This window comes from Phoenix dactylifera, chromosome 11 (genome assembly GCF_051530095.1).
Source record: "Phoenix dactylifera cultivar Ajwa chromosome 11, Ajwa_hap1_PhDact_Kaust_v1.1, whole genome shotgun sequence".
Classification (NCBI taxonomy): domain Eukaryota; kingdom Viridiplantae; phylum Streptophyta; class Magnoliopsida; order Arecales; family Arecaceae; genus Phoenix; species Phoenix dactylifera.
Window position 1 is genome coordinate 25,537,209 of NC_143200.1, and position 25,323 is coordinate 25,562,531.

A 25,323-nucleotide genomic window follows, 5' to 3' on the forward strand; every position below is an offset into this window, starting at 1 on the left:
GAGAATGTTAATTACCATTAATTATCCAAAGTTTATGTACAAAATAATCCTTACCAACTTTACACAATGATTGTGTGCTAATAACGTTATCATGCTATAATTTTTCTGTAGCAATTTTCGAGACATTTGTTCCAATTTTTTAGTATAAGAAATATCGTGGACTTGGTGTACTTTGGATTTGCAACGTCTCAATTAAAGTTTGTAGAGATTCGTAATTAAAGTTTGTGGATCGCCGATATTCTTATTCCTGTCTTTTGTCAACTTGCTTTTTAGCGAGCATTTCCCGTGCAGGATTGGAATCAAGGAGTCAGCCTGTGGGTGCGGCGGACAATATAGACCACAAACTTGGATCATATGGGCCGGTGTGGCTCCCCAATTCTACGGTCTCCGCCGCGTCACTTTGCTCAAATGGCCCTTCGACATTGACGAGGGCCGCTGAAAAATGTGCTCCTTTTTTTTAAAAAAAATAACCCGTTTGAGCTTGAGGGATTTTATGCGATCTTTATCCCCGGATTGGTTGGCTGAGTGGACTGGTAGGCCTTTGTCGTGCATTCATCGCACGCGGCTGATCCGAGTATACTTGGTTAAAAATATTTGATGTTGGATTTCATGCTTTTATTTTTTTAATTTATGAATTGATAAATATCGTATCTTTCAAGCCAAACATATATTTAGAGATGTCAACAGGACTGCTGACAGGGCGGCTACTTATGTGACTAGCTATTCAGAGAGTACCCTGTGGTCAGGGGGTTGTCTCGGACACTCCGTGAGCTTATATTTTTTGATTTTATTGGATGTGTTTGTACGCGCATTATATGATTAACCGTTAAAGCAAAAAAAAAAATGATAAATAAATATTATAGTTTTGCGTGCGGACAATATCTATTTTGAAGGTGACTCGTCCACGGTGATCGATTAGATTCAGGGTTAGCACAGCCGTGTTGACCAGCACCTGCTGCTTCAAAATATCTGCAGGCTTGTAGGAGGGTTTGTTTTCATCCGGGCCATTCATATCTATCGGAAAGCGAATAGTATTGCTGGCTGGGTTACTTTCTATGTTACACACTATTTAGAAAAGTTTCTGTGGGAGAGTCTCGAATTTGTTTCTTACTTTCTCCATCAACTTCTTTCTGATCACAAAGGGCTTCGTCGCCGTATGATACTAGTTGAAGGATGTCTGATGCACAAGACTAGAATATAAGAAATGTTCCGAAGGAAAGGATGGTGGGTAATAAAGATGAGTTAAGCTCAACATATAATATAGTACGTAATGAAATATATGGCTAGAAAGATATTCTGGTCTTTGAATGAAAAAACAAATATAGACCATCTCATGCTCACATTAACCTGACTGCTTCAATTATTGGAATATTTATTGATGGGCTCATAAATAAACATGGAACAAAGTACTTCAAATACTATAAAGGCAAAGTAGTAGCATTGCCTATAGGAAAGAAAGCTTCATTTCTTTCTCTAGCCAAGGCTGAACTAGGTTTAAAATACCATGCATTGAAGATCTTAAAATGGATTTATTTTTACTATAAAGCTGCTTAATTTTTCAATTTTGAAGATAATCCTCGTCAAATGACTCTATTTATGATTCAAAAAAAAAAAAATCCAATAGCAATCCTAATTAAATTTTGCTCTTAAAAGTTTAAAACATGCCAGGCTTCTATAGTTGGAGGAGGGATTCTAACATTGCCAGATTTTAAGAATAAAAAGAAAAGACATTCTAACTTAAAATCAATAAGTGAAAGAGTATCCAATTTAGTAAAAAATTAAAAATTTCTAAAAAGGATATCCTAACTTAAAAATTAAAAATTTCTAAAAAAGAATAGAGAAAAGATACTCTAACTTAGAATCACTAAGTGAAAATGTATCCAATTTATTTTTTTTAAAAAAAAATCTAAAAATACACCTTAAAGATCATTTATGGGAGAAGAAAGAGGCATTCCTGCGTTGAAAAAGTTAATTATTTTTTTTCTTGTAATTTGGACTCTCGTTAAAATTTCTAAATCCGATGTCTTTAGCAGTCGCGTGTATTTGTAGTTTTGTACACGCATGATAACCAGTACACATAAAACATGCTTAAACTGAAGAGCGGGCCATCATCACTTTACTGGGCTTTTCGCTTTGGGCTTTCCACTTCCCAAAGTCAATGGACCGATCGATTTGTCCACGTCTGCTACTCGTTGGGCCTAGGGCTGCCCTTACTGGGCATCGAATCAAAGTCCGTGTGGGCTCCCATTTTGGAGGCCGAGTTCGGCCTAGTCTCACCAAGATCCAGTTGATAATGGATCGAGTCGAGGCCAACTCTAGACCAGTACATCTTAATCAGCAATCGAGAGTCGGTGGGCTCTTCAGAATGATGACTTCGTCCTGTGGGTGATGGCTGATGGCATTCCGGGGTAGATGCTTCGAGCTGGGAAAAGAATGTTAGCATAAGAGGGACATGACATGAGGTATTCATTAGAGGATTGAAGTGGAGAGGTTGGTTTTGGGTTGTTCATGTACCTCCTTTTTTTTTTTTTTTTTTTTTAGGCTCGGGTTGTATCTTTTATGTAAAATAAAGATTATTGGATCGTATTGGATCGTGCCCCGCACAGGTCCTCAAGCATTCCAGGCTTTTTAACTTTATCATTTGTATAGATCTCAAAACGATCATTGTGCAATCCAACAGTAAATACATGCAAAAGAAGATGATCTCCTCTTTCGTTGGAAAGAAGTAACCCCAGTCCTTTCTTGCTATTATTGTGTAAATAGTGTATCCAAGAAATTATTTTGTGAGATCCGTCCATGGGATGGTCATCGATTGTAAGAGACATGAGACATCGTGCGCAAATTAAACCATCATTTTTATTTATCCTGCATTTTTGTGACCTCGCGACATTTTTTCAAAAAAACAAATGGACTTGAGACCACGTTAGTTTTTGAGTAGAACTAATCATAGGTAAGGTCTTGGGTCTAAACTATATTTATTTTTAATCGGGCTTTAGACTGGACCGATTTACAATTCGACATTTTCTGCAACCAAATCCGTCCATAACTTAGTTTATTTTCGAGCAGATTGCACTAACTCTTTCTACGCTTGTAGCACCCTTTTCGCTGCTGCCCGTCGAGTTCTTTAGAAGGGAAGAACCAAAGCACTAATGAGGCGGCCATCATTCTTGGATTTCACATGGCGTGCAGAGTCTGATGCAGGATTATTTTGCAAGCAAAGGTCATTGACCCAGACTCGAATTACATTATGAGTGGATCAGCTAGCAATATCCGTTTCCCACAAATTTATCTGGTGTCAAGCTATGGTCGGCCCCATGCCGTACGAAGCTTGTTTTATTTGGGCGCTATTGTTTTCTTTTGATTGAAACGGTCCATAGTTAGCTTAGCCCTTCTAATTTATTTCTGCATTGGAATTTTTCTCATATCTGGTTCGGATTTGCAGGGTCCTAAGACAATTTATCGTTTCTTAAAAGATAGGAGTGCAAATGGATCGGGTCGGGTCGGATCCTAAGTGCAGAATCCGATCCGATCCGGTTTTTTTGTTTGGGATCTAATTGTGGACGCAGATCCAGCCCGGTTGAAGATCGGGTCAGATTGGATTGGATTCGAGTCGGATCGGATTCGGATCTGAGTCAATTACCGATCCGGTTGAAGATCGGATCAGGTCGGGTTGGGGTCGAGTCGGGTTGGATTCGGATCTGAGTCGGGTTCTTTTTTTTAAGCTTTTGGAAAAGAATTTGGACAAATCTAATTTAGTCATATCATAATTATAAGGCGCTGGCTGCCCATGACTTGAAAGACGTGCAATTGACCTCCGGTCAGAACAGATAGACCCATGACTTGCTAACTAAGTCGGTCTACAAGCCAAATTTCATATCACACTATTTTTTATCTATATGACTGATTGGACGGAACTTGGTGTCTCCCAGCTCCCCTCTCACGAGGACAAAAAAAATCCCAGACCTTCTTCCAAAATCCAATTCCATTGCAGAAAACTGGCACATGATCCATATTGAGTTCAGTGTTCCCTCACTTTCTCCCTGCAAAAGTTAAAAGAAGCAAAAACCAAAAAACAGAAGGAAAAAAAAAAAACCAGCTACCGAGGCACCAGAGGTATCAACAGTGCAATAGATCGAGAGAGAATTTTGAGGGGCTGAGGTTCCTTTAGATTCACTTCAAAACGACCAATAGTGCCACGACCCACAGGCACAAAAAAAAAACTTTTTTTTTGCTTTCTCTCTTTCTCTCTGGGTCATTCTGATCGGATCGGATTCTTTCGGTAAACTCAAGCCTAATCCAGAAAATGATTCGGGTTCAATTTTAGGACTTGACCCAGACCCGCGGGTCCTAAAATTCGGATCGGGTCGGGTCACGGGTCGATTCGACCCATTTGTAGCCTTATTAAAAAGTGGCGGCATTTCTATTGCATGGGCTTCTTTGGTTGGATTTTACGGTGGGAGAGACTTATGAAGAGGAATTGGAAATCTCAGGATTTTGAGATTTTTCTGAGGGTTTTTTTAAAACTAAAGCAGATGATTTATATAGTTTTGAATCTTTTAATGCGGATATGTCGAATAAAATTAGAAAATAATAAATTTTAAAGTGTTCTAGATATTATCTTTTTTTTGATAATAAATTATAACTTCAGTTTGTTTATGTTAGATTGCTATGCAAGAACAAAACACTATCTTTTGATATTATTCTAATCTTATTCTTCTTGAAAAATTCCTTTTCCTTCAATTTACTTTCTGCTGTAATTTTATTTGTTGTCCTTGTCATTTGTGTTAGCCTGCAGTTACTGTAAAAGTTAGTTTAGTTCCAAGCAGTCAAACTGGTTTCCTTTTGGATGCATTTTCATTCCAACTCTTGATTTTATCTTGTTTTTATCTGATGTTACATAGGATACTTGAGTGCTGTGGAGCAGTCTCCTAAAGCATGACAACATTTGCATGAAACATCTACCATTTATTGCATTTATTTTTAGTTTTAGAAAATAAATCTTTGCCACCAAAAACTCTAAAAATTGAAAATATTTTTAACCATAAAATAGTTTTATAATATATTTAATCGATTTAGTCTAATTTTGCTTTTTGATTTTTGAAAACAAAATAGAGAACGAAAGTAAAGTCAAATGAACGAATTTTAAGTTAGTTATTCTTAATTAAGACATTGAACTAGAACTATCTGCGAGTTGAGAAAAAAGTGGAGATACTAGATCATTCTTGGATGCCACCTATATTTGTTTTTTCATTCATTGATAGTCTTAAGTAGAGAAGCACATAAAAAATTAAATATATACATATATACATATATACATATATCTATCTATATATATACACACAAGGAAATTAGTTAAATTTATAAAAAAAAAAGTCAAAAATATTTTATACCAAAATATGTAATACCAATTTTATTATCACATAATTTTTCATAAAATTATTTCTCAACCCCAATTATTTTTCGGACTCCTAAAGCGTTCTCTGATAAGTTTCACTACTCTGCCATGGGAGCTCAAAACTAAAACTTCTCTCTCTCTCTCTCTCCCTTCCTCTTCCCATTAATCCCTCGTTTCCGTTTGTCCAGCGATCCGAAAGCAGCTGGCAGCTATGATTGCAAGCCCAGTCGCCACACTCGCTCCAAGGTTGGAACCATCATTCCCACCCAAACACCACTCTCTCCCTCTCTCTCTCGCGCGCGCGCGCTCTCATCATTCCCGGTACACGTGCGTCGCCTCTTAGAGAAGACAAATATGAGGTCCGACACGTGAGGCCCCAGCCGTCCGTAGCACAACGGGGAAGCGGGGGCCGTTCAGAAAGGACAAGGCCTTCGGTCCCAAATTTTGGACACCTGGCTTCATATATATATATATATATATATATATATATATATACCACGTGTCTCACAGGACCCCGCTCTCTCTTTCCATGGACTCGATCCCGGTCAGATGACAGCAGAGAGAAGACGCCCGAGATCGAATCTCTGCCGCTCATCGTACGGTCCTGATCTCATCACGTCACCTCCTGGGCGTTTAAATAGTCCCTGTCCGCCGTATGGCCTCGCCCCGCCCACCTGGACCCACCATCCGATCTAAAATTACGGATGCACCCTCGTACTCGAACCCCCTCAACTCCTTCTCTCGAGGGCTGTATAGTCATTTTGTCATTCGTTTGCGTATTAAATTATTAATACAGGAAACTAGTCGTAATTAAGTCACTCATAATCTCCTATAAGGTAAAGAAGTCCTCTTGATTATATTTATGTTGATTAAGTAATTAACTAATAAGTCGCCCAGGATACCAGAATACCATTTCAGTGTACCGAGAATATTCCTCCCTTTTGTGAAATTCCCAATGCTGCCACGCATCAAGACCAGGTCAGAAGCCATCATCGCCGCCCATTCAGTGTGCCTTCCCATTTACGTCGCCTATATCGCGGTATCGCCGGCTCGTTCTCGCAGTTCCGCAGGGGCGGTATAACGCGGGCGGCGTCGCGGAGGGTTTGCTTAGTTATGACTTAAGAGGGCAGTTGGGTCATTTGGTCGCTCTGCCAAAGAAATTTCCAAAAGCCCGGCAATTGAGGGTTTTAGAAGTGACATTCTGGGTTTCAAGCAGAGAAGGAAATAAAGAGAGAGAGGCCGAGCGAGGAGACCTCCCCCTGTTTTCCCTTTTTTGGAGTCGAGAGTGGAAAAGGGAACGAAAGGTCCAGGAAATCACTGTCTGTGGATTCGTGGCGGCCCCGCGAGTGTTAGGGTTTCTCCTCGACAAGAAAGCAGGTGAGAATCCTCCCTTCTCGTTCCCAGTCGACTCTTTCTGCTATCGAATATGGTCTTAGGGTTCGCTAGTCAGCTCTTGTTCCTGGGTTCTTCGCGGTTTCTTTGTCCTCGGAGTGTTTGTTCGATTCTTCGGGGTTTTGATTGGGTTGGAGGCATTGGAGATTGTGGTCTCTTTCTTGGGCTGTTCGCTTGGAGCGTCTGGGACTGGAAAAACGTTTTTTCTTTTTTTGTTTCGTTTCTGTTGGGTGTAGGTTTTTGATTTTGGGCACATGGAACGTTTTGTGTGATCAGGATTTGGAAGTCTCTTTTAAGTTGTGGAATTTGTGCGGTAAAAAGGTTTTTGTCTCTATATTCTTCTATGTATTGGGGTATCAAAAGGTTTATCGATTATGAAATTTAGGTGTATTGTAAGTTCCGTGACTTCTTGATTGCCTCAGGTCTTGGATATGTTATAGATTGGATTTGATGAAATGTACTTCCAGCTTGTTATGGTTGATTTTTTCCTTGGTTCTACAATTGGATCTTCTGCCCCTCTTCTGTTATGTTTCCCTGCAATAGTTACAAGTTATGGTGTTATGTGACAGAAATGGAGGACATCTCTATAGCCTAGTAGTATGGATGATTTTCTTTTTCTAGTGATTTGTGTAGATTCCGTGCCTCTCAATACATGAGGGGCATTTTTGCTATCAATTTCACTATTTCACTAAATATAGTTTTCCTAGCTAATGTCCCTTTGTTTCAGTTGTGAGACTTTAGTTCTCAATGAGTAAGCTCACACTGATCAGTGCACTGCTAAGAATATGGTCAGGTCTGAGAGCTGATCAATGATGACCAATCATTACGCTGAGAGGTTCCTTCTGTTTGTGGCACTGCACTTAAGAATTCTTTCCTAAGTGCACTTTCTGGTTGCCAATATTCTGCGCTTGTTTCTCCTTTGATGGAATCAGTCAGTCACTTTTATATTTCTAGAATAAAATTTTTTTTGTGAGTTCTTTAACTTTCTCTTTTAAAATTATCATGTTGGTGAACCTGCTGAAGTTGTTGATGTAATTGTTGACTAGTTTAAGTGGATGACTGATGTTTATTTCCTGTTTTTGTGGAGTATAGTTGTCGTGCCAGGCATTTGATCCCCTATCTGAATCAAATATTGTGTGAATACGTAAATGCACATCAGCTGGTCTGACAGTACTGCGACATTGATGTTTTAGGTCCTTATATACAAAATTTAAGCGGAGTTGTCGGAATTATAACCAAAAGCAGCAAGGAGTGACATGATTGCGTAACTGTGCAAACAAATCTGATGCTGCAAATACTTAGTGGCTGTTGTAAAATAGCTAGCTTCTGGAAATAAATGGCAACAGAGAATCCGTTGAGATTATTAGGAAGCACTGATGCTGGAAACTGGCCTGTGAGTAAGGATACTGCAACATTTTCTCCATCTACAGGTAGTGTAGCTGCAGAAGAGTTGGGGTTTCTTTTCAAGGGGCACAAATATGATAGCAACAGGAAGACTGCTGGCCCCAGCCGTAGTGGAAGTGCGCCTCCCAGCGTGGAAGGTTCTCGTGCAGCATTTGATATCCTGAAAGACCTGCAAACCTCTTATGTTGATGCTAGCTTGGAAAACTTAGGCAACACATTCGGAGATTCCGAGTTGGAAGACCAAAGCCGTGCCCATCCAGCTTATTTAGCATACTACTGCTCCAATGTGAATTTAAACCCAAGGCTTCCTCCGCCTCTGACCTCACGGGAGAACCGGCATCTGATGCACCATATTGGTGGGTTTGGGGACAGTTGGAGAATGCCTTCCTTTGATGACAGCAGCAAAGCATCCTTGTTTATCTCTCGACCTACCCTCTCTACCCATAAGGAGGAACCCGAGGATGATAAGTCACCTAGACTGGCAACTAACAATTGGCAGGACAAAAATGTTGATATTATACCAGGACAATTTACATCACCTTTGCGGGCGCGCCATAAAAGCCTTGTAGATTTGATACAGGTAATGCACCTATCATAGTTAGTAAATTCCCTGGCATGCTTCTTGTGCAAATGTTTATCTATCTTGTGTTAGCAAAGACATAATATTTATGTCTTTGATGGTATATGGTGCTTTGTGTTCTTTTCAGAAGTAGGACCCAATGGGAACCTACTTCTGAATAATTTACAGTTTTGGTCTTGAAACATGTTTTGGCCAGACAAAGTTTAAAAAAAATCATTGCTCCATACATGTCAGATGGTTTTGGCTGAGATAATATGTAAGAGAACATGTTACATCGCATTGAAACAAGAAGTAATCCGGATTTTTTTAACAATTTGATAATTGTTGGACCATGATTTAAGCAAATAACTAAAGTTTAGGATTTTTATTATCAGCCATAGTAATTGCATATGTGGTGACTAATCAAGTTAGTCTAAATTGGTAGTGTGATTTTTTTATGATAACATTATATTTTACTGATATTCATGTGATCAACCTGGAGCAGGTATCAAGTCATTATTGTTATATGGTCATACATCATGTTATTTTTTATATATTTTTGAGGATTCTGATTGATTCCAACTAAAATAATATACTGTGGAGAAAAGCAAAATTAAAACTGCCTGCTTTCATCCATAACCATGTATTCCATATGAAATTGCTGACTTCTTGTTTGAAATGAGCCTAACTGAGGGTTAAAATATGTATATACCTTGTTTTGGTAGGTCAGAACTGAAACATTTTGTTAAAACATTCCTTTTCTGGCTGAATTTTGTGGAACCATGTTTTGGAACTATGATCCAATCGTCATCTGCATACCATGTGCTCGTTGACTATGGTGATTGCCATAATTGCAATGTGAGGTAAGGTATGGTCAGATGCTATATATAAAAAGTTTGTCCTAATGCTTGAAGATAGGTCTTTTTGGACACACTATTTATAGGTCACTTTTGATACATTGTTACCCATAAATGTGGATATGGGTTATGGTTTAACCATATGGATGTTTGAGGCTTTGCTATTTTAATCTTTCAGGAAGATTTTCCTCGGACACCATCTCCTGTATATAATAATCAGGCTTGCTCATCAAGTCGCAGGATGGAAGAAAAAGCCGCTGATTCAGATGGCTGTGTCAACATTGTGCATGATTCTTCTAATCCAGAGTTGAAAACATTCACTGTGGGGGGTCGTGCTTGTACACCTATCCCAGCTGTGCATTCAATCAACTCAATATCAAATGGTGATCTTGCTGCTGTCTCAGTTTCATCCTCAACATCCTCTAGCAGAACGGTAAGTCCCCACTCAAGCCTAAGAGGAGGCTCAAGCAGTGATGATACCAATTTGGACAGGGGTATTGTACCTAGTGGTTTGGCTGGTTCAAATATTGGCAGCATCAAAGATGAGATTAATAGTTTAAAGATATCTAATGATGGACACAGAAATCAGCATGCACGGCAACGTCCTCAACAAATTGGCTTGGATGCACAAGCCTTATCTCAAGCACAGATTGATCAGTCTCAAATGATGCATCAAGGAATGCATCGTTCTCCTGCAGATCATTCTTCTCATGGGCAATCAAAGTCATCCTCAGTTGAAGTACAGCCAGTACTGCAATCCACTGGCATTACACCACCGTTATATGCTTCTGCAGCTGCTTATGGAACTCCATATTATCCTAATTTGCAAACTTCTAGTCTATTTCCTCCTCAATTCGGCATAAGTGGATACGCTTTTAACACCCCAGTCATGCCACCATTAATGACTAGCTATCCTTCTCATAGTGCTATTCCTGTGCCATTTGACAGTCCTGGGAGTCCAAATTTCAGTGCTAGAGCTTCTGGAGTTGCCACTGGCGGAAATATTGTTCCAGGAGTTGATTTACAACACTTCTATAAGATCTATGGACAACTTGGTGTGGCATTTCAGCCTACTTTTCCTGATCCTTTATATGTGCCTTACTTTCAGCATCCTTCTGTAGACACATATGCTGGTGCGGGTTCGTACGATGCGATGGTATCCAGAGGAAATGCCATTGGAAACACACTGGTTAATTATGATCCGCATAAGGGGCGGCCATCATTTTCTTCATATTCACCTGATCAGAGGCAGATTGTTAGTACTGGTGGTGTCAGTGCCTCGACTGCTAGAAAAGGGGGAACTGTTGGTCCTAATTATTATGGAAGCCCTCCAAATATTGGTGTGCTAATGCCATACCCAACCTCTCCACTAGCCAGTCCAGTATATCAAGGATCACCTGTGGCTGGGACAAACTTTTCAGGAAGGAGAAATGATAATACTAGGTTGCCATTCAGCTCTGGAAGAGCTGCAGGTTCTTGTTCTGGATGGCAGGGACAAAGGGAGCGCGAGAAGGCTGATGATACAAAATCATATTCTTTCTTGGAAGAGTTAAAATCCAGCAAAGCTCGTAGGTATGAGCTATCTGATATTGCTGGACGCATTGTTGAATTCAGGTAAGTTATAATTTTTGGATTCTTTTGATTTGGTCTCATCTTGACTGCATGGTTGGAGGTATCATAAACTAGCAAAATAATTGATCATTTATTTTTGGCAGCAGTGCTGACCAGCATGGGAGTCGATTTATTCAGCAAAAGTTAGAAACCTGTAGTATGGAAGAGAAGGCATCCGTCTTTAAAGAGGTTCTTCCACACGCTTCAACATTGATGATTGATGTTTTTGGGAATTATGTTATCCAAAAGGTATAATGCTCCCATGTGTATTTTTTATTTTAAATAATAATTTAATTATAAAATGATTATTTTGTGGTTTCATCGTTGTGGAATGCTTGAAAGTTTGTTTATGAATGTGATAAGGTCTTGTGGATCAACTTTTTGTCTTTACAGTTTTTTGAGCATGGAAGTTCTGAACAGAGAAAAGAACTTGCTAATAAGCTTGCTGGCCATATCTTGCCATTGAGTCTTCAGATGTATGGCTGCCGTGTGATTCAAAAGGTACTCTAGTGCTTCATGCTCTCTTATAGCTATCAGTTTTGCAACTCTAATCCTTTTTATTTGGTTTATTGGAATTTGGAGTGTTTTTAGATGCCATGAACAAGTAACATTGTGAAAAAATTTGAACCCTATGTTGGATTTATTGATAATTAATAAATATTTGTTAATTATCTATTAATAAATATATTAATATATTTATAATATACTAATATAATATTAATATAATATATATTAATATAATTAAATATTAATTCTATAATACAATTAATATAATAGTACTATAATATAAATGAGGGCATTTTCGTTAAGAAATGATATTTTTATATTACCTCCACTTGGTAATCCAACGTGGGAAAACAAATATCATCTCCTTGGTGGTATTTGTTTTATCTTCTCTCTCAGAAAAATAGATATGGGATCCACCATTTATTTTATTATCTCTTAAATTTATTTTTGGTGCCAAACATGGTCATCTGACATGGGATTTATTTTTCCGTGCTAAATTACCCCCAACCAAATGGACCCTAAGAGATTTTGGTGGTCTTGTTCCGGAATCCAACTGAGATGCTATAGCTAATTAGGCTCATTTTTGAGGCCCAAGACTTTGGGTCAAGTTAGCAGCTTATTGGTCCTTATAGCCATTGGCATTGCATCCAGAACATGATCTAGGATGATGATGTGGGACATGACCATGGATGAGGCATTTGGAGGCATCAAAGCATCTAGTGAGAAAAAGTTGTGGGATGATGCTGGTGATTAGGTATGTATGAAGCTAATTGACTTGATACGAAAGAATGTGTAAAAGCAATCCTTTTCTGTGAATTTTCTTTTGATTATATTTTTAATATTGCATATTCAAAACTATCGAGTGTGCTTTGGAGGATTTCACTTCTGATTTAATAGTTTCTACTATTTAGCATTTCAGAGGTTTGGGATTTATAAATTTGAGAATTATATGAGCTATTTTGCTTAGGATGTTTCGCCGCAAAGGGAAAATTAGAGCTTAAGAGGGCACATGGGAGCTCGGAGGGAGTAATAAAAAAAAGTACCATTGGTACTTGTGTGCTTTAAGAGTAAAGGAATCTATTTTCAAACTTTTGTTAGTTTAACCTTTTGAGTTAACAAGCTCGAATCAAATGAAATAAAATATGAAGCATAATTTCGCCCCCTTGGTTCTGTCTGAGAAGGAGAAAATCGTCAAACTGTAGCATTCGTCTGAAGTAACCCAGGTTAATGTATTTTCTCTGATTCTAGTTTATGCTCACTGTAGGCCCTTGAGGTTATTGATCTTGATCAGAAAACACAGCTTGTCCAAGAACTTGATGGACATGTTATGCGATGTGTGCGTGATCAAAATGGTAACCATGTAATACAAAAGTGCATTGAGTGTGTACCAACAGGGAAAATTGGTTTTATCATTTCTGCTTTTCGTGGTCAAGTTGCAACACTTTCTATGCATCCATATGGTTGCCGAGTAATTCAGGTAAGAAAAGTCTTAAAGAATTCACCACTCCCTACCCACCCTTGTCTTGGAGTTCTCTATCTTGTTTTGTCTTTGATTTCCTGAGGCAGATGTTTTCATGTTACCTGATGTAGAGAGTCCTGGAGCACTGTACTGATGATTCGCAAAGTCAGTGCATTGTGGATGAGATATTGCAATCAGCTTGCCAACTTGCCCAAGACCAGTATGGCAATTATGTTACCCAGGTGATGTTCATTTCACCTTTCCCCACCATGTGTTCTATTTCTGCTGTCAAATTGACAAATAATCTCTCCCTTATCCTGTTGATCCTCATTATTCAGGAAAGATGTTTTCTAATTCCGCGAAGTCCAAATTAGAAATGCTTCTCATTTTTTTTTTCAATTACAATTCTGGCATCACAGAATGGTCCCGCAATGTATGCTTAGCTTTGTAAATTAAACAATACTTATAAAGAAGTAAACAGACCAATATGTATTCCATTGAAGATTCCATTTAAAGTCCAATTTATCAATTTTGCTGTTGTTTTATTCTGCTAACAAGTAGTTTCTGAATGTCTATTACTAATGCTAGATGATTGACTGGATAATGCTTAAAAACCAGAATTGTTTTACCCTTTTCAATTCTGCATTTACCATTTCCATACATGGTTTCCTATGCTCGACGTTGGATTTTATTTTTTTTTGAAGGAATTGTGGTTGAAGCAAATAGGGTACATATCAGTCATATCAAAACAAATAAATGTGACTAGGGGTTTATTTTTGCATCTTAATTAGTTACATTAAACTTTATTTCTCTATTCTGCTATTTGTACTATCATAGTGGTTCAGTTTATTACGAGTCAAAAATAATATGATACCTGTGCTAGTATCTCACAAGTCTTGTTTCATAACATCTTGGTTATGGTATGACATGGCAACTGCCAGCATTCAATCCTTTTGATTTGGTGGCTGGTATTCATATATTACGTTATTCTGAAGGGGGAAAAAGCTTTCGTCCTTTCTTTTTTTACATTGCTAAAGGCATGAGTTCTTCAAGAGAGCAGAGAAACAAGGAGGTAAACTGTAAGTGCAAAAAAAATGTTAATATGAGCCATATGACCAAACTGTATCCAAATCTAAAGCAATTGATGGTTATTTAGCTTTCAATTTTGATGCCAGCATGTAGCTATAGTATTTTTTTGATTTTTATTATATGATATTTTATGGAAACTTCCAACACTAAAATACAAGGCTTTATTATATGTGACAACAATGAGTTTCTCACTGGTCAACTAGTCTTCAAGGGAAAGCAAGGCCATACCATCCACACATCAATTGTTTCTGTCACTGGTCACCTTTATGAAGTCAATTAATATGGATTTCTTGAAATAAAGATGATCCTCCAGCTTTAATTGTGTCCATCCTAGAAGACATCAAATATATTTTCTTGACATTAACCTCATTGTCCTGTCAAAATTTACTAATGAACAATCCTATGCCAGGGGAGAACACTTGGTAGTTTCATATTGCTGTGCCGGCACCTGCATTCATGCTCTGCATCTTTTTTAGTATAGGGGATGAGAACTTATCTTTCAGTACATAGATATCCATCTCCTTATGAGCAAACCTCATGTAGCCTAAATTTCTCTTTTTTATTATTGGTAACCACATTTTATTGCTTCCTGGGATATTTTTATGGTCTTATACCACCTAAAATCTTGTTTTTCTAAATGCTACTGATGTCACCTTGAATAGTGGATAAATGTTGAACCGTTGAAGTAAAAGCTATAAATGCTTTATTTTGAGAAGTCAATGTTAGCAAACACTTCGCTTATCTTATAATGCTCTATGCATTCATATATTCTCCCTGTGATTGGATGCAATACATGGCTCACCATAATGGAGCATTATGTTTTATGAACGCAATGATGGCACAAATTATGGAAAAGGTGTGAATGTAGTAAAACAACCAGCCATAAAATATTCTAACAAGTTATCCACTTTTTAAATTTCATAACAGATATCCACACGCACAAAATTTTCTTCTAGAATTCAATGCATTATGCTGTTTGTGTGCCCTTGGAACTATAAATATGGAGTTGGCAAGGACAGATACATATGGGAAGTTAGAGATTGTTTTGATGTTTATCTCATAAGGTGTCTTTTCAGAGCCCCATTTTTATTTCTCCTCCAGTTGTCCCTCTCTCTCTTCTCCCCTTCCTGCATTTATCTTAGCTTGTAAAGGCTAAAGTGCATCATATTGGTGCAATATACATCTTAAGTACATTTTCCCGAAATTGATTCATCATAATTATATTTCAATAGAAGGTTAGGACACCTCATGCTTTACGAGCCTTTTCGAACAGCTAGCCAGCTTATCCATGTGATATCTCCCATAAGAAGGTATGAAAAAGCAGAAGGATTTTGAAGTCTACAGATTTTGCAATCCAAATATTATATGCATACCATTTATCACATTTTTAGGTGGTTGCCGGTTTCCTGAAAGACTTGAGATTCAAGCAGCAATGACTTCCACCAATTCATGCCACTTCTCTTTTCCTTCTGTACTTGGTAACTCCAATTAGTGTTGAGGATATGAGGACTGGACACCGAATAATGCCCGCTCATTATCGCATTTGACCATTGTATCGGGATGTCTCGTATGTAGATGATAGCGCATATATTAAAATCTTGTACATCTTATTGTTATGGACAGCTGTTCTTGATGCAGCTCAGAATTTCTTTTTATATTTTTCACCTCTGTTTTGATTTGTTTTTATCTGATATTTGAAATGTAAAAAGAAATTATTATTTGTTCGGCACAGCCAAGTCTAATGTAAGTACATTACTCGCAGCATGTTTTGGAGAGGGGAAAGCCACACGAGAAAAGCCAAATTATTAGCAAACTAGCTGGACAAGTTGTACAGATGAGCCAGCATAAATTTGCATCTAATGTTATTGAGAAGTGTCTTGAACATGGTAATACTGCAGAACGGGAGCACTTGATTGAGGAAATAGTTGGACAGAGTGAAGGAAACGATAACTTACTGGTATGCTTGCACTGTTCAATAATTGATGATCGGCATCTGCATATTTTTACAATTATGTAATTAATGCTTGCTAGGACAGATCCCTCTAGAAAATTGAAAAATGTGTTGCTTTTGCTAGTTATGTGGTATGCGTTGTCTGATACTTCCTATTTCATGATCAGTGGAAAAATGGATGAAGAATGATGGTTGTCACTTCTTATCACCAAAATCACAGGATAAAACTTATATTTGCTCACAAAAATTATGTGCTCTCATCCTTAATAATCCATGCTAGCATATCAGAAGAGGCCACTGCTAGAATATGCTCATACAATTTTTTTCATGTAGAATTATTCTAAGTATTCATACACTACTTTACCTTGATATGAGCTGTAAATACAGTGCATATAATATATTCACTGTATTAATGGTATGTTATCAGCCATGGTCATCATAGATTAAATGATTCAAGTTGTTGGCCTGCCAGTTATCAGAGGCAGCCTGCTGATGTTATTTCAACTGATGCATCATGCAATGTACTTATTGGATGCATCGTAGGGACTAGTTACAGATGTAATATTTAAGAGATATGATGCTTCAACTCACCGTGTCCTGCGGTGAAGGTGTAAAAGGTTTATGGTTTGATTAAACTGACATATAATGTGATCATTTATTCTACCATGTAATTTAAAGAAGCATCAAGATAGCGCCAGCTTTCTTTCCTCCATTTGGATGATGAATTCATTGGAATCTGTGTATATCTCTCTCCTCGATCATTTGTTGGCAATGCTTCAAGAGGTTTAGGAAATTAATTGACGTTTTATAGTATCCTACAATAATTTTTCTACGAGTTCCTTTCTGTTTCGATAGCATCTCTGAACACTTCTTTCTTCTATTTTTTTTTCTGTAATTGTACGTTGGAACAACAGCGGCTGTGCTGTACAGAAGTTCCACTTGGCCTAGGATAATAAATGCATTTTGTGGACTTTTCTTGTGCTTTATATCACATGAATTCTTTACCGTCCCTTATGGTTTTGAAGTTGTTATATTCTGGCATTTATCTTGTAGGTAATGATGAAGGATCAATTTGCAAACTATGTGGTTCAGAAGATCCTTGAAACCAGTTCTGATAAACAACGTGAAGTTTTGGTTAATCGCATAAAAATTCATCTACAAGCCCTGAAGAAATACACGTATGGGAAGCACATTGTTGCTCGGGTTGAACAGCTATGTGTCGAAGGTGTGTACTATTTTCTTGATGTTAAAATCTTGATATTCTATATTGATAATTTTAAAATGTTGGTTGTGTGTAAAGTATCTTTTTACTAACCATATTACTCATTTTGGCTCCCATGTAGAAGCCCATGCATCTGAATAATGAAAGTTTAGCAACATTACACACATCACCGATCAGTATGTTGCATTAGGTGGAACTCGCATAAGTGCTCTCAGCGTAGGATCATATTGGAAAGAAACCAAATCCTGGTGATTCTCCCTTGGAAAATTTTCTTAGCAGCAGCTTGAAACTGCCTTCAGAATGTTCAAGTCAGGGCTTGTAGTGTAGGTAGTTTGATACTGTAAAGCTAATAGCTTGTGTGCTATATCTGTGTTATGACTTATATAAGGTGGCATGATAAATGTATTTATACAATATCTAGTTTGGACCCCTTTCTGTGGAGGGTATGTTCATCCATTAGTTGCTCCCTCAATTCCATAAGAAATTGGACACAGATATACTGATCGCTCTGGCCTGGATGCATAGATAATGTATCAGGATATAATTTGTGGAATTGGCTGTGCTTGTCAGCAGCAGCATGTTGGGAGGTTTTAGAGTTTGTTATTAGTAATTATTGGAGAGCAGCGTAAGTGATCAGTAGCTGGCAGCTCTATTTGATTCTTGTGGGGAAAAACTGCATATCAGAACAGGATACCCCTAGTCAACTTCCTGCTGGTGGAATCGCTGGCTACTGTATGTGTGCGCTATGATGCAGAGAAAAAACAAAATAAGTATTTATCAAAATAAAATGAAAATAAATGACTTAAGAACTAAAGCCACAAGAGTTGATGATTATGCTTTATAACAGTTGTTCCCGGGGATCAGCCTCTTAAAATTGTGCTCATCTGAGAGTCATGCCTCTTAACAATTTCTTTTTTTCTCAGACTAATATGCAGCTTCCAGTAATGTGGAGGCTGTGGTAGTGGCGCTTGCCACAGTGGTTTCCCTTTTACCTAGCAATCAGAGGTTTTAGGGTCTGATTTTCAGATTTTGCTTTGATTTTGGGCTCAATTCTTGGGCGGTGAATTGCCAAAGAATGCATTTCCTTTCCTCAAGGCCCTAGTAGCTCAATTTCTACATGGTTACGTTACCACGAGAATTATACAAGAAAAAGACCCGAAACATTTTATCCATAACATTTCTGGACGGTCTTTTCTCTGTCTATTGTTGGCTAATATATAACAAAATATTATGAGTTATTACTAGAATTTATCATGATCGAGATCTGTGAAGCATATCAATTCACAAAGATCAGAAAAAAGTAGTGCTCTCTTTTGGGCTCTTGGAGGGAGGGGTAATTGGGGAAAATGTTGGTGCGGTTACCTGAGAGTCCGCATTAATCTTGCGGTGCAAGGTCTGCCATCCGCGTGAGTCATAAATCACCAATTGGCGGTCACCGCGTACGCATAATCTGTCACATGATATATCCATATTAGCTATATAAGCTTCAATAACATACATGACAAGGTCACAATTGTTAAGACATCTGACATCAGACTTCCAGGACGCATGACTTCATGCTGTCGACCACCAAATAATAGTTACATCGCCCACGAGTGAATAAAATAATCAAACAAGAGAAATATAAGAATGGCATTCATGCAACAAGTAATCATTGCTGGCGAGCCAAACAGGACCTAGTCGAGCTACTATAAGCTAGCAAATCTTCCCAGCGAGCCATTCACAACGCTGTACCTTTTTCTCACCTACAGCTATTTTTACCAACCAATTTATCTCCCGAACATTCTCTCCAGGGGGCTCCAGAATCCCATCCTCCTACGAATCCTCATTTATTCCGTAGTTGACATCCGTTTTCCCCGACCTCACAATGCTTTTTAAGATCCAGTTGCAGGTTGACAATAACCCGGAGTCCGTCGCGCTCCCAACATACCGACATAGCATAGCCACACAAGCAACCAAAATGGGTATTACTTGAGCCAACACCCGCACCATCCTGCAATCTTTCACACGCAAACGAACATGGGCCCCAGCAGGTACACTTCTTTCTAGAATGCAGATGCAATCAACAGCAATAAAACAAACAACAGAACTTCACAACCACCACCCGATTAGCAGGCACCACATCAGGATCATGGTGCCGCAGCATCAGCAACCCAATCCAAAAAACATAGCTTTGTCTTCCTTGGCGGCTATTGACTATTCACAATAACATAATAATAAGAACCTACAAATGTCCAGGATGTCTTGGAGAAATCGTTCAACATTGAATGGTGAGATCACAGTATAATTCACGTCAATTTTGATTGTGAAAACGTAGCCTTACAAGTTCTTGAATGAATCAAGAGAGCACAATAAAAGGAAACAGAAAGAAACTTCCAACCCTGTTCGGCAAAAGTAGAGAACGATACCAGTCCGTCCATACTTCCAAAATATTTCCAGCTCCTGAGTAAAAAAAAACCTGCATGATGGAAACTTAACAAAAAGGAATATAGACTTCTTATGACATCCTAAAATGCAATCCCTACAGCGTGGGACCTCATGATATCGACCTTACAACTGAGCCACTTGATCAGGGGCAAAAAGAACCCAACAACAAAATGATTAAGCTGATGAACCCAAACTGTGCAGTGCAATGAAGCAGGCAAGCCATATCAGGAAAGAGATGGCTTATGTCCGTCCAGCTGCAAAAACAAAACAACGCTACAAGAAGAAACACTAATATGGAAGCCAAATGAGAGAATTCAATAATAATTTATAAAGGGAGCAGATGCTGCAAACGCGGTAGGTAGAAAATCTAAACAAGCAGATAGTTTATGATGGGTGCAAAATGATTTCGATCATAAAAGAAAAAGAAGATAAACAACATACAAAAAATCTTCAGCTACCCAATTAGCAATTTACATAAAATCTTCCGCTACCCAAAATACCCAAATGAACTATCACAGATTCGTCCGCGATATACCATAAAACAGACACCGAATCAGGCCACTAAAACCACAAGAAAAATATAAACTAGATCGGCTGCACATGGAAACTATCAACAGATAAGCCAGCCAGCCTAAAGAGACAACCTCCATGGGATCTAATTCAAATAAATAAATTAAGACCCAATGAGATTGATGTGAGATTAATAAAAGAGAGCCTATGTGTCAATGACATAAGATATAACCTAAAGAGATCTGTTAGTCTCGATTACGACAAACATCCATATTATGTTCACTATGCCTAGAGCCAGAACAGGTCATAATGATGCAGCATGCATATCAGTAGGATAAAGCCGCCACCACACCAAAGATAGCTCCACCTGAAAGAACCCATAATCAATTTAACCAAAACTATAAGCCCTAAACTAACAAAGGCGGGAATTCAAGTAGAAACCCATCGGAAGGTTTCACCTGCTCAAACTTTCCAACTTTGTTTTTCTTTTTACATATGGTACACCTGTACCATCAATTACTCCCTATCTATCCACTCCTACCTAAACCACACCAGACGTTGGGGGGGGGGGGGGGGGGGGGGGGGGGGGGGGGGGGGGGGGTTGTAAAACCAACAAGCTCTCAAATCACTGTACCCTACCCATGCTCTATCTCATGCTTCTCTTCCACTAGCAACTAAACCTGTTGTTAGTTTCTCGGAGACCTCAAGCCTGCACCAGGAGACTGGGCATCATCTTCATCGGAATCACTCCCCGAGCTCCCTGAGTCCGAATCTGCACCAGGATCAAGAGCCACAGGGAACAAGTTAATTAAAAGACCAATGCGAGGAAAATGCATGAACAGTAAAAAAGCACAAAATCATTGTTCTTGTATACCACTTGATGAGGACGAGTCACTGCCGGAGCTGGTGGAGCTGCTGGCATAACCAGCATCCTTCTCAATCTCCACCGAGGGATAATTGGTGCAGGGCATATCATCACCAATGTCAACATCCTCCTCGATTGCATCCCCCTTCTTGCTCCTCTTTGCTGCTACTGCCTCGGGTGTCTCCACCGTCACTGGAGACTGCCAACATCCACATTCCAGAGGGAGGGCATGTTAACACTAGTATCAAAGAGTGATGGAAAGAAAGCTCCTTGAAATTAGTAATCTAACAGAGGAAAGGTCATTCTTTATTACCCTGTCACCACTTTCAGCCATAACCATGGTCGCAGCTGGAGCAGGTGGAGCAGCAGAGATGAGGTGGCTGGCCATGGCCTCCTTCCGCTTGATCTTGCTCATCATCTTCTTGCAATTGCAGAGAAACCGATCAAGCTCCCAAAGGGTCTCAGTGTCCATCATCTCGATGTCCAACTCTATCTCATCCCCACTCTGTGCTGGATCCACATTCCTCTTCCTCACAATCTGCAGCACCTGAGCCATCTTCTCCTGGGGAAGGCTCTGGAGCCCCAGGCTCAGCTTCCTCTTCTCCTCAAAGCTCATTGCCCTCTTGTTTGCGTCTTTAGCCTTCGGCTTTGGCTGCTTCCCCATCATCACTCTACCAACAACTGGATGCTGCTGGGGCGGCTGCGACTGCTGCAGAGGCGGCTGCTTAGCTTGAACTGGGGGCGGTGCCAATGACGGAATAGGAATTGGAGCTGGAGTCGTAGCTGGCGGAAGGATCACAGGATCAACAGGTTCAGGTCTCACTGCACGCTCAATCACAGGAGCACGAGACCAAGAAGAGACCCTATGCCTCTCCTCTTCCTCCCTAGCAACGGCGCTCTGCTGCTTCTCGTACTTCTCGTATGAAGGGCAAAAAAGCCCCTCAAAGAGGCGAAGGAACTGATCCGCAAGCTTATGCACCTCGTGGCCCTCTGGGTTGTAGATAAGGGCATTGTTAAAGGTCAATCTGACGTCAGCTGCAAACTCCAATGGCGACGGGTAGAGACCTTTGCTGAGCTTAGATCTCACAGTACCAAGGTCCATAGGGTGCTTTATGATCTGGAAGTAGTCGTGGAGGCCCATGCCCACCACATCCACAGGGGAATTGAACCATACGCTCTTCTTGTTCTTCATCAGCTTCGTCAAGATCTGGCCGCACTTCTTCATCATTGCAGAGAGAAGCTTCTCCGACTCCGGTGCTGCCGCCAGCCGCTTCGGCTCCCTGGGAAAGACCACTGGCAGCAGGGTCATATCCCCGGAGACCGCCTTCTCCTTCACCGAGAAGAGATCGGAGGATCTGATGGCGAGTGAATCAAGATGGTTCTGATGCACGGCAACCGCGGCCGAGGAGGTGACCTCACGGCTGCCGCAGTAGATCCCGGAGACACTGAAGCCGGCAGATCTGGCGGACGACTGGATCTCTCTGGATTCGATCCGGCTGTTGAGGGTCCGGACCTGCTCCAATTCCGAGACCAGGCGTCTCTTGAGCTCCCTCAGCTCCCTCTTCGAGTAGGTCGAGATGTTGAACATGATATAGCCGGCCGAATCCCGCCGATGGTTGAGGTTGACGGATTTCCGATTAAACGACGACGAGTCGTCGGACACAGCGGCGGCGTCCAGCACTTCCTCCGGCACCAGCGGGTGGAACTGGCGCGGATGATCCGACGCATGGTCGCTGGCGTTAGGATTAGGGTTAGTGTTCGTGCCGGGTTTAGGGTTAGGGTTAGAATTGGGGGTTTTCCTCATATAAACCTTTCTCTCTCCCCAGAATGGCTCATTCCGGCTGGCCAGGAGAGCGGACGCCATTCACGGCGGCGGATCCCCTCAGATCGGCCGGGACCCGGCGGGCCGGCTCCGACAGGGAGGTGCCGAGTGTTTGGGGACCATGGTAGACGGCCGATATTCGCCGCGGGGTGGACGAAATCCCAGGAGAAGGGTCGCCCTGTACTCGGGCAGCGAGGGAGGGAGGGAAGGAGGGAGGGAGAGAGGGCGAGGGTTTCTTAGAAGGACGAAACCCTCAGCTCGGCGAGGAGGTGGAGCGGGGGGGCACCGCCTCTTAAAGGCAGCGAGATCTGCCCGGCCAGATGGCGGGCCAGACCGGAGCCATCGATTCGAGAGGATAGAGGGATCGGACGGTCGTGGCCGTTTCTCCCCTGCCCGGGCGGTGACCGTCCATCTGTCACGGACGGCGACGATAACGGGCTGCAATACATGTGGCGCGCATCCGGGTGGGGACCGCGGCAGCGGCGCTTCCCATCCCACCTCGCCCCTTACCCCCCCCCCCGGCCCGGCGCTGGGGGGGATTTCATTTGGTCTGGATTTCGCGTGAATTTGGGGCGCATGACTCGTGCATTTGGGGTTAGGGTTCCCCTTCCCTCCTTTCTTTTCTCCACAAAAAAAAATTAATATTTCAAACAAAAAAAAAAAATCCCCCAGGGAAAGGACGCGCCTGGTAGAGGCGGTAGGGTGAAATCGAGACAGCTGGCAGTCGAGGCGGGAAAATATCTTCCCAGGGATGACGGGCGGAACCACAATAGCAGACGTGATACCTCGACTCGCTTCAAAGTCATGCGGGACCCTCACGAAGAGAAAGAAACGAATGGCAGGTAGGTCTCCCAAGGAAGAGATGGGTGGTACCTTCGATGCCATTGATTAAATAATAAGTGCGGTGATTCTCCTGGCCAAATTACCTAGCAGCCAGGTCAGACAGAGACAGCTCACAGTAGCCGATAATTGGTGAGGTTACCCCCGATAGCCCAGTGAATGCCTGGCCGGTGGCCATCTGGTGGTTAGGTTACTTCATCCGGAAGGTGACCATAACCGACAGTAGAAATCTTCAAAGTTAGCGACTTCAACAATGACAGCGGACTCAAATGTCATTTCCCAAATGACACCACGGGCGACCACCCTCTCGCCTCCGTACATGGAATTGAGGGCGTGCCTTCTTATGGGCCAAATGTCATTTCCCCAGCCAGCCCAACACTGCTCGACTCTACATATCATATGGTACTTTTCTACGTCTAATCGACTCATGTCAACAATCTACTCATCGGTCTCTAAGGAATTAGAGAGGCAATACCTGTAGGAACACTTCTGACTCGAACCCAGCGAGCACTGCTCCTAAGGTGAAGTGCTTAGAAATGCCATGTTATAGGACTGAGGCTTTCATTAACACATAACGCACAAAATTTGAAACAAGAGGCTCGGATCAATTGCACGTTCCAAATGCCCCCTCTAAGCCAGACCAATTCTTTCATAAATGGCATGAATGGCATGGCACCCTGAATTAAGGCAAATTATCGATGGATATGTGAGATGAGTTTGGGAGGAAGCCAAGAGGATATGTGCCTAGCATTATTAGAGTGCATTATCCATACTATACACACATATGTATATGTATGCATTAGCACGAAGAAATGATCTGATACATGTAGAAAAAGAATGAACTCAAACCAGAAATCACATGATATGAAGTTGTAAGAAAGATTTTGACATCACAACATCTCTCTCTCTCAAAAATATATATATATATATATATATATATATATATATATATATATATATATATATATATATATATGTGACCTTGAATTAACGCTTAGGTGTGAGTCGAGTACTTAAGAGAGAGAGAGAGAGAGAGAGAGAGAGAGAGAGAGAATGAACTCAAACCAGAAATCACATGATATAAAGTTGTAAGAAAGATTTTGACATCACAACATCTCTCTCTCAAAAACATATATATATATATATATATATATATATATATATATATATATATATATATATATATATATATATATATATATATATATATGACCTTGAGTTAACGCTTAGGTGTGAGCCGAGTACTTAAGAGAGACACACACACACACACACACACACACACACACACACACACAGAGAGAGAGAGAGAGAGAGAGAGAGAGAGAGAGAGGTTCTATCCTACCCCCGTCCTATACTCGCATCCCTACCACCGATGCAACCCTCCCCCGACATGTATTGAAACCCAGATCCTTG

The 25,323-nt window shown here is 40.5% G+C and overlaps 3 protein-coding genes across 9 annotated transcripts in view; 1 reads left to right on the forward strand and 2 right to left on the reverse strand.

Annotated features, from left to right (window-relative positions):
• Positions 1-6,403: 6,403 nt before the first annotated feature.
• Positions 6,404-17,939, forward strand: LOC103702249 (pumilio homolog 5-like). 4 transcript variants are annotated; one of them, XM_008784580.6, is made up of 10 exons: positions 6,404-6,772; positions 7,880-8,771; positions 9,786-11,221; positions 11,326-11,467; positions 11,612-11,719; positions 12,990-13,202; positions 13,316-13,426; positions 16,036-16,230; positions 17,278-17,449; positions 17,568-17,939. In XM_008784580.6, exons 2-10 carry the CDS (start codon positions 8,124-8,126, stop codon positions 17,585-17,587), a joined length of 3,045 nt encoding a protein of 1,014 aa, XP_008782802.4. In that variant the 5' UTR covers positions 6,404-6,772; positions 7,880-8,123; the 3' UTR covers positions 17,588-17,939. The 4 variants fall into 4 exon arrangements, with proteins under 4 accessions (XP_008782802.4, XP_008782801.4, XP_088563584.2 ...); XM_008784579.6 differs by having other exon boundaries at positions 6,546-6,772; positions 7,981-8,771; positions 11,323-11,467; XM_088707458.2 differs by having other exon boundaries at positions 6,546-6,772; positions 7,981-8,771.
• A 1,770-nt stretch (positions 17,940-19,709) lies between these two features.
• The window catches only part of NOF1 (U3 small nucleolar RNA-associated protein), a 34,806-nt gene continuing 29,192 nt past the window's right edge, over positions 19,710-25,323 (reverse strand). For 2 of the 3 annotated variants that reach the window (XM_089926189.1, XM_089926188.1), the window contains one exon: positions 19,920-20,127. The gene's annotated coding sequence lies outside the window, so the exon portion shown is untranslated. Of the gene's footprint in view, positions 19,889-19,919; positions 20,128-25,323 lie in introns of those variants that run through there. The other variant, XM_089926195.1, reaches the window with a different exon arrangement.
• On the reverse strand, positions 20,752-23,336 carry LOC103702250 (transcription factor GTE7-like). Of its 2 annotated transcripts, none has more exons than XM_008784582.6 (3): positions 21,562-23,336; positions 21,258-21,447; positions 20,752-21,155 (listed from the first exon to the last, which is right to left on the reverse strand). In XM_008784582.6, exons 1-3 carry the CDS (start codon positions 23,110-23,112, stop codon positions 21,070-21,072), a joined length of 1,827 nt encoding a protein of 608 aa, XP_008782804.4. In that variant the 5' UTR covers positions 23,113-23,336; the 3' UTR covers positions 20,752-21,069. The 2 variants fall into 2 exon arrangements, with proteins under 2 accessions (XP_008782804.4, XP_088563592.2); XM_088707466.2 differs by having other exon boundaries at positions 20,958-21,155; positions 21,261-21,447; positions 21,562-23,333.

Bases quoted from the DNA above. Each gene is read 5' to 3' on its own strand.
- LOC103702249 (XM_008784579.6), top strand. From the start codon at position 8,124: ATGGCAACAGAGAATCCGTTGAGATTATTAGGAAGCACTGATGCTGGA. The intron at 13,427-16,035 runs GTGATGTTCATT...CATTACTCGCAG, and splicing joins ATGGCAATTATGTTACCCAG to CATGTTTTGGAGAGGGGAAA. The intron at 16,231-17,277 runs GTATGCTTGCAC...TTTATCTTGTAG, and splicing joins AAGGAAACGATAACTTACTG to GTAATGATGAAGGATCAATT.
- LOC103702250 (XM_008784582.6), bottom strand. From the start codon at position 23,112: ATGGCGTCCGCTCTCCTGGCCAGCCGGAATGAGCCATTCTGGGGAGAG. The intron at 21,448-21,561 runs GTAATAAAGAAT...GGATGTTGGCAG, and splicing joins TGGCTGAAAGTGGTGACAGG to TCTCCAGTGACGGTGGAGAC. The intron at 21,156-21,257 runs GTATACAAGAAC...ATCCTGGTGCAG, and splicing joins TGACTCGTCCTCATCAAGTG to ATTCGGACTCAGGGAGCTCG.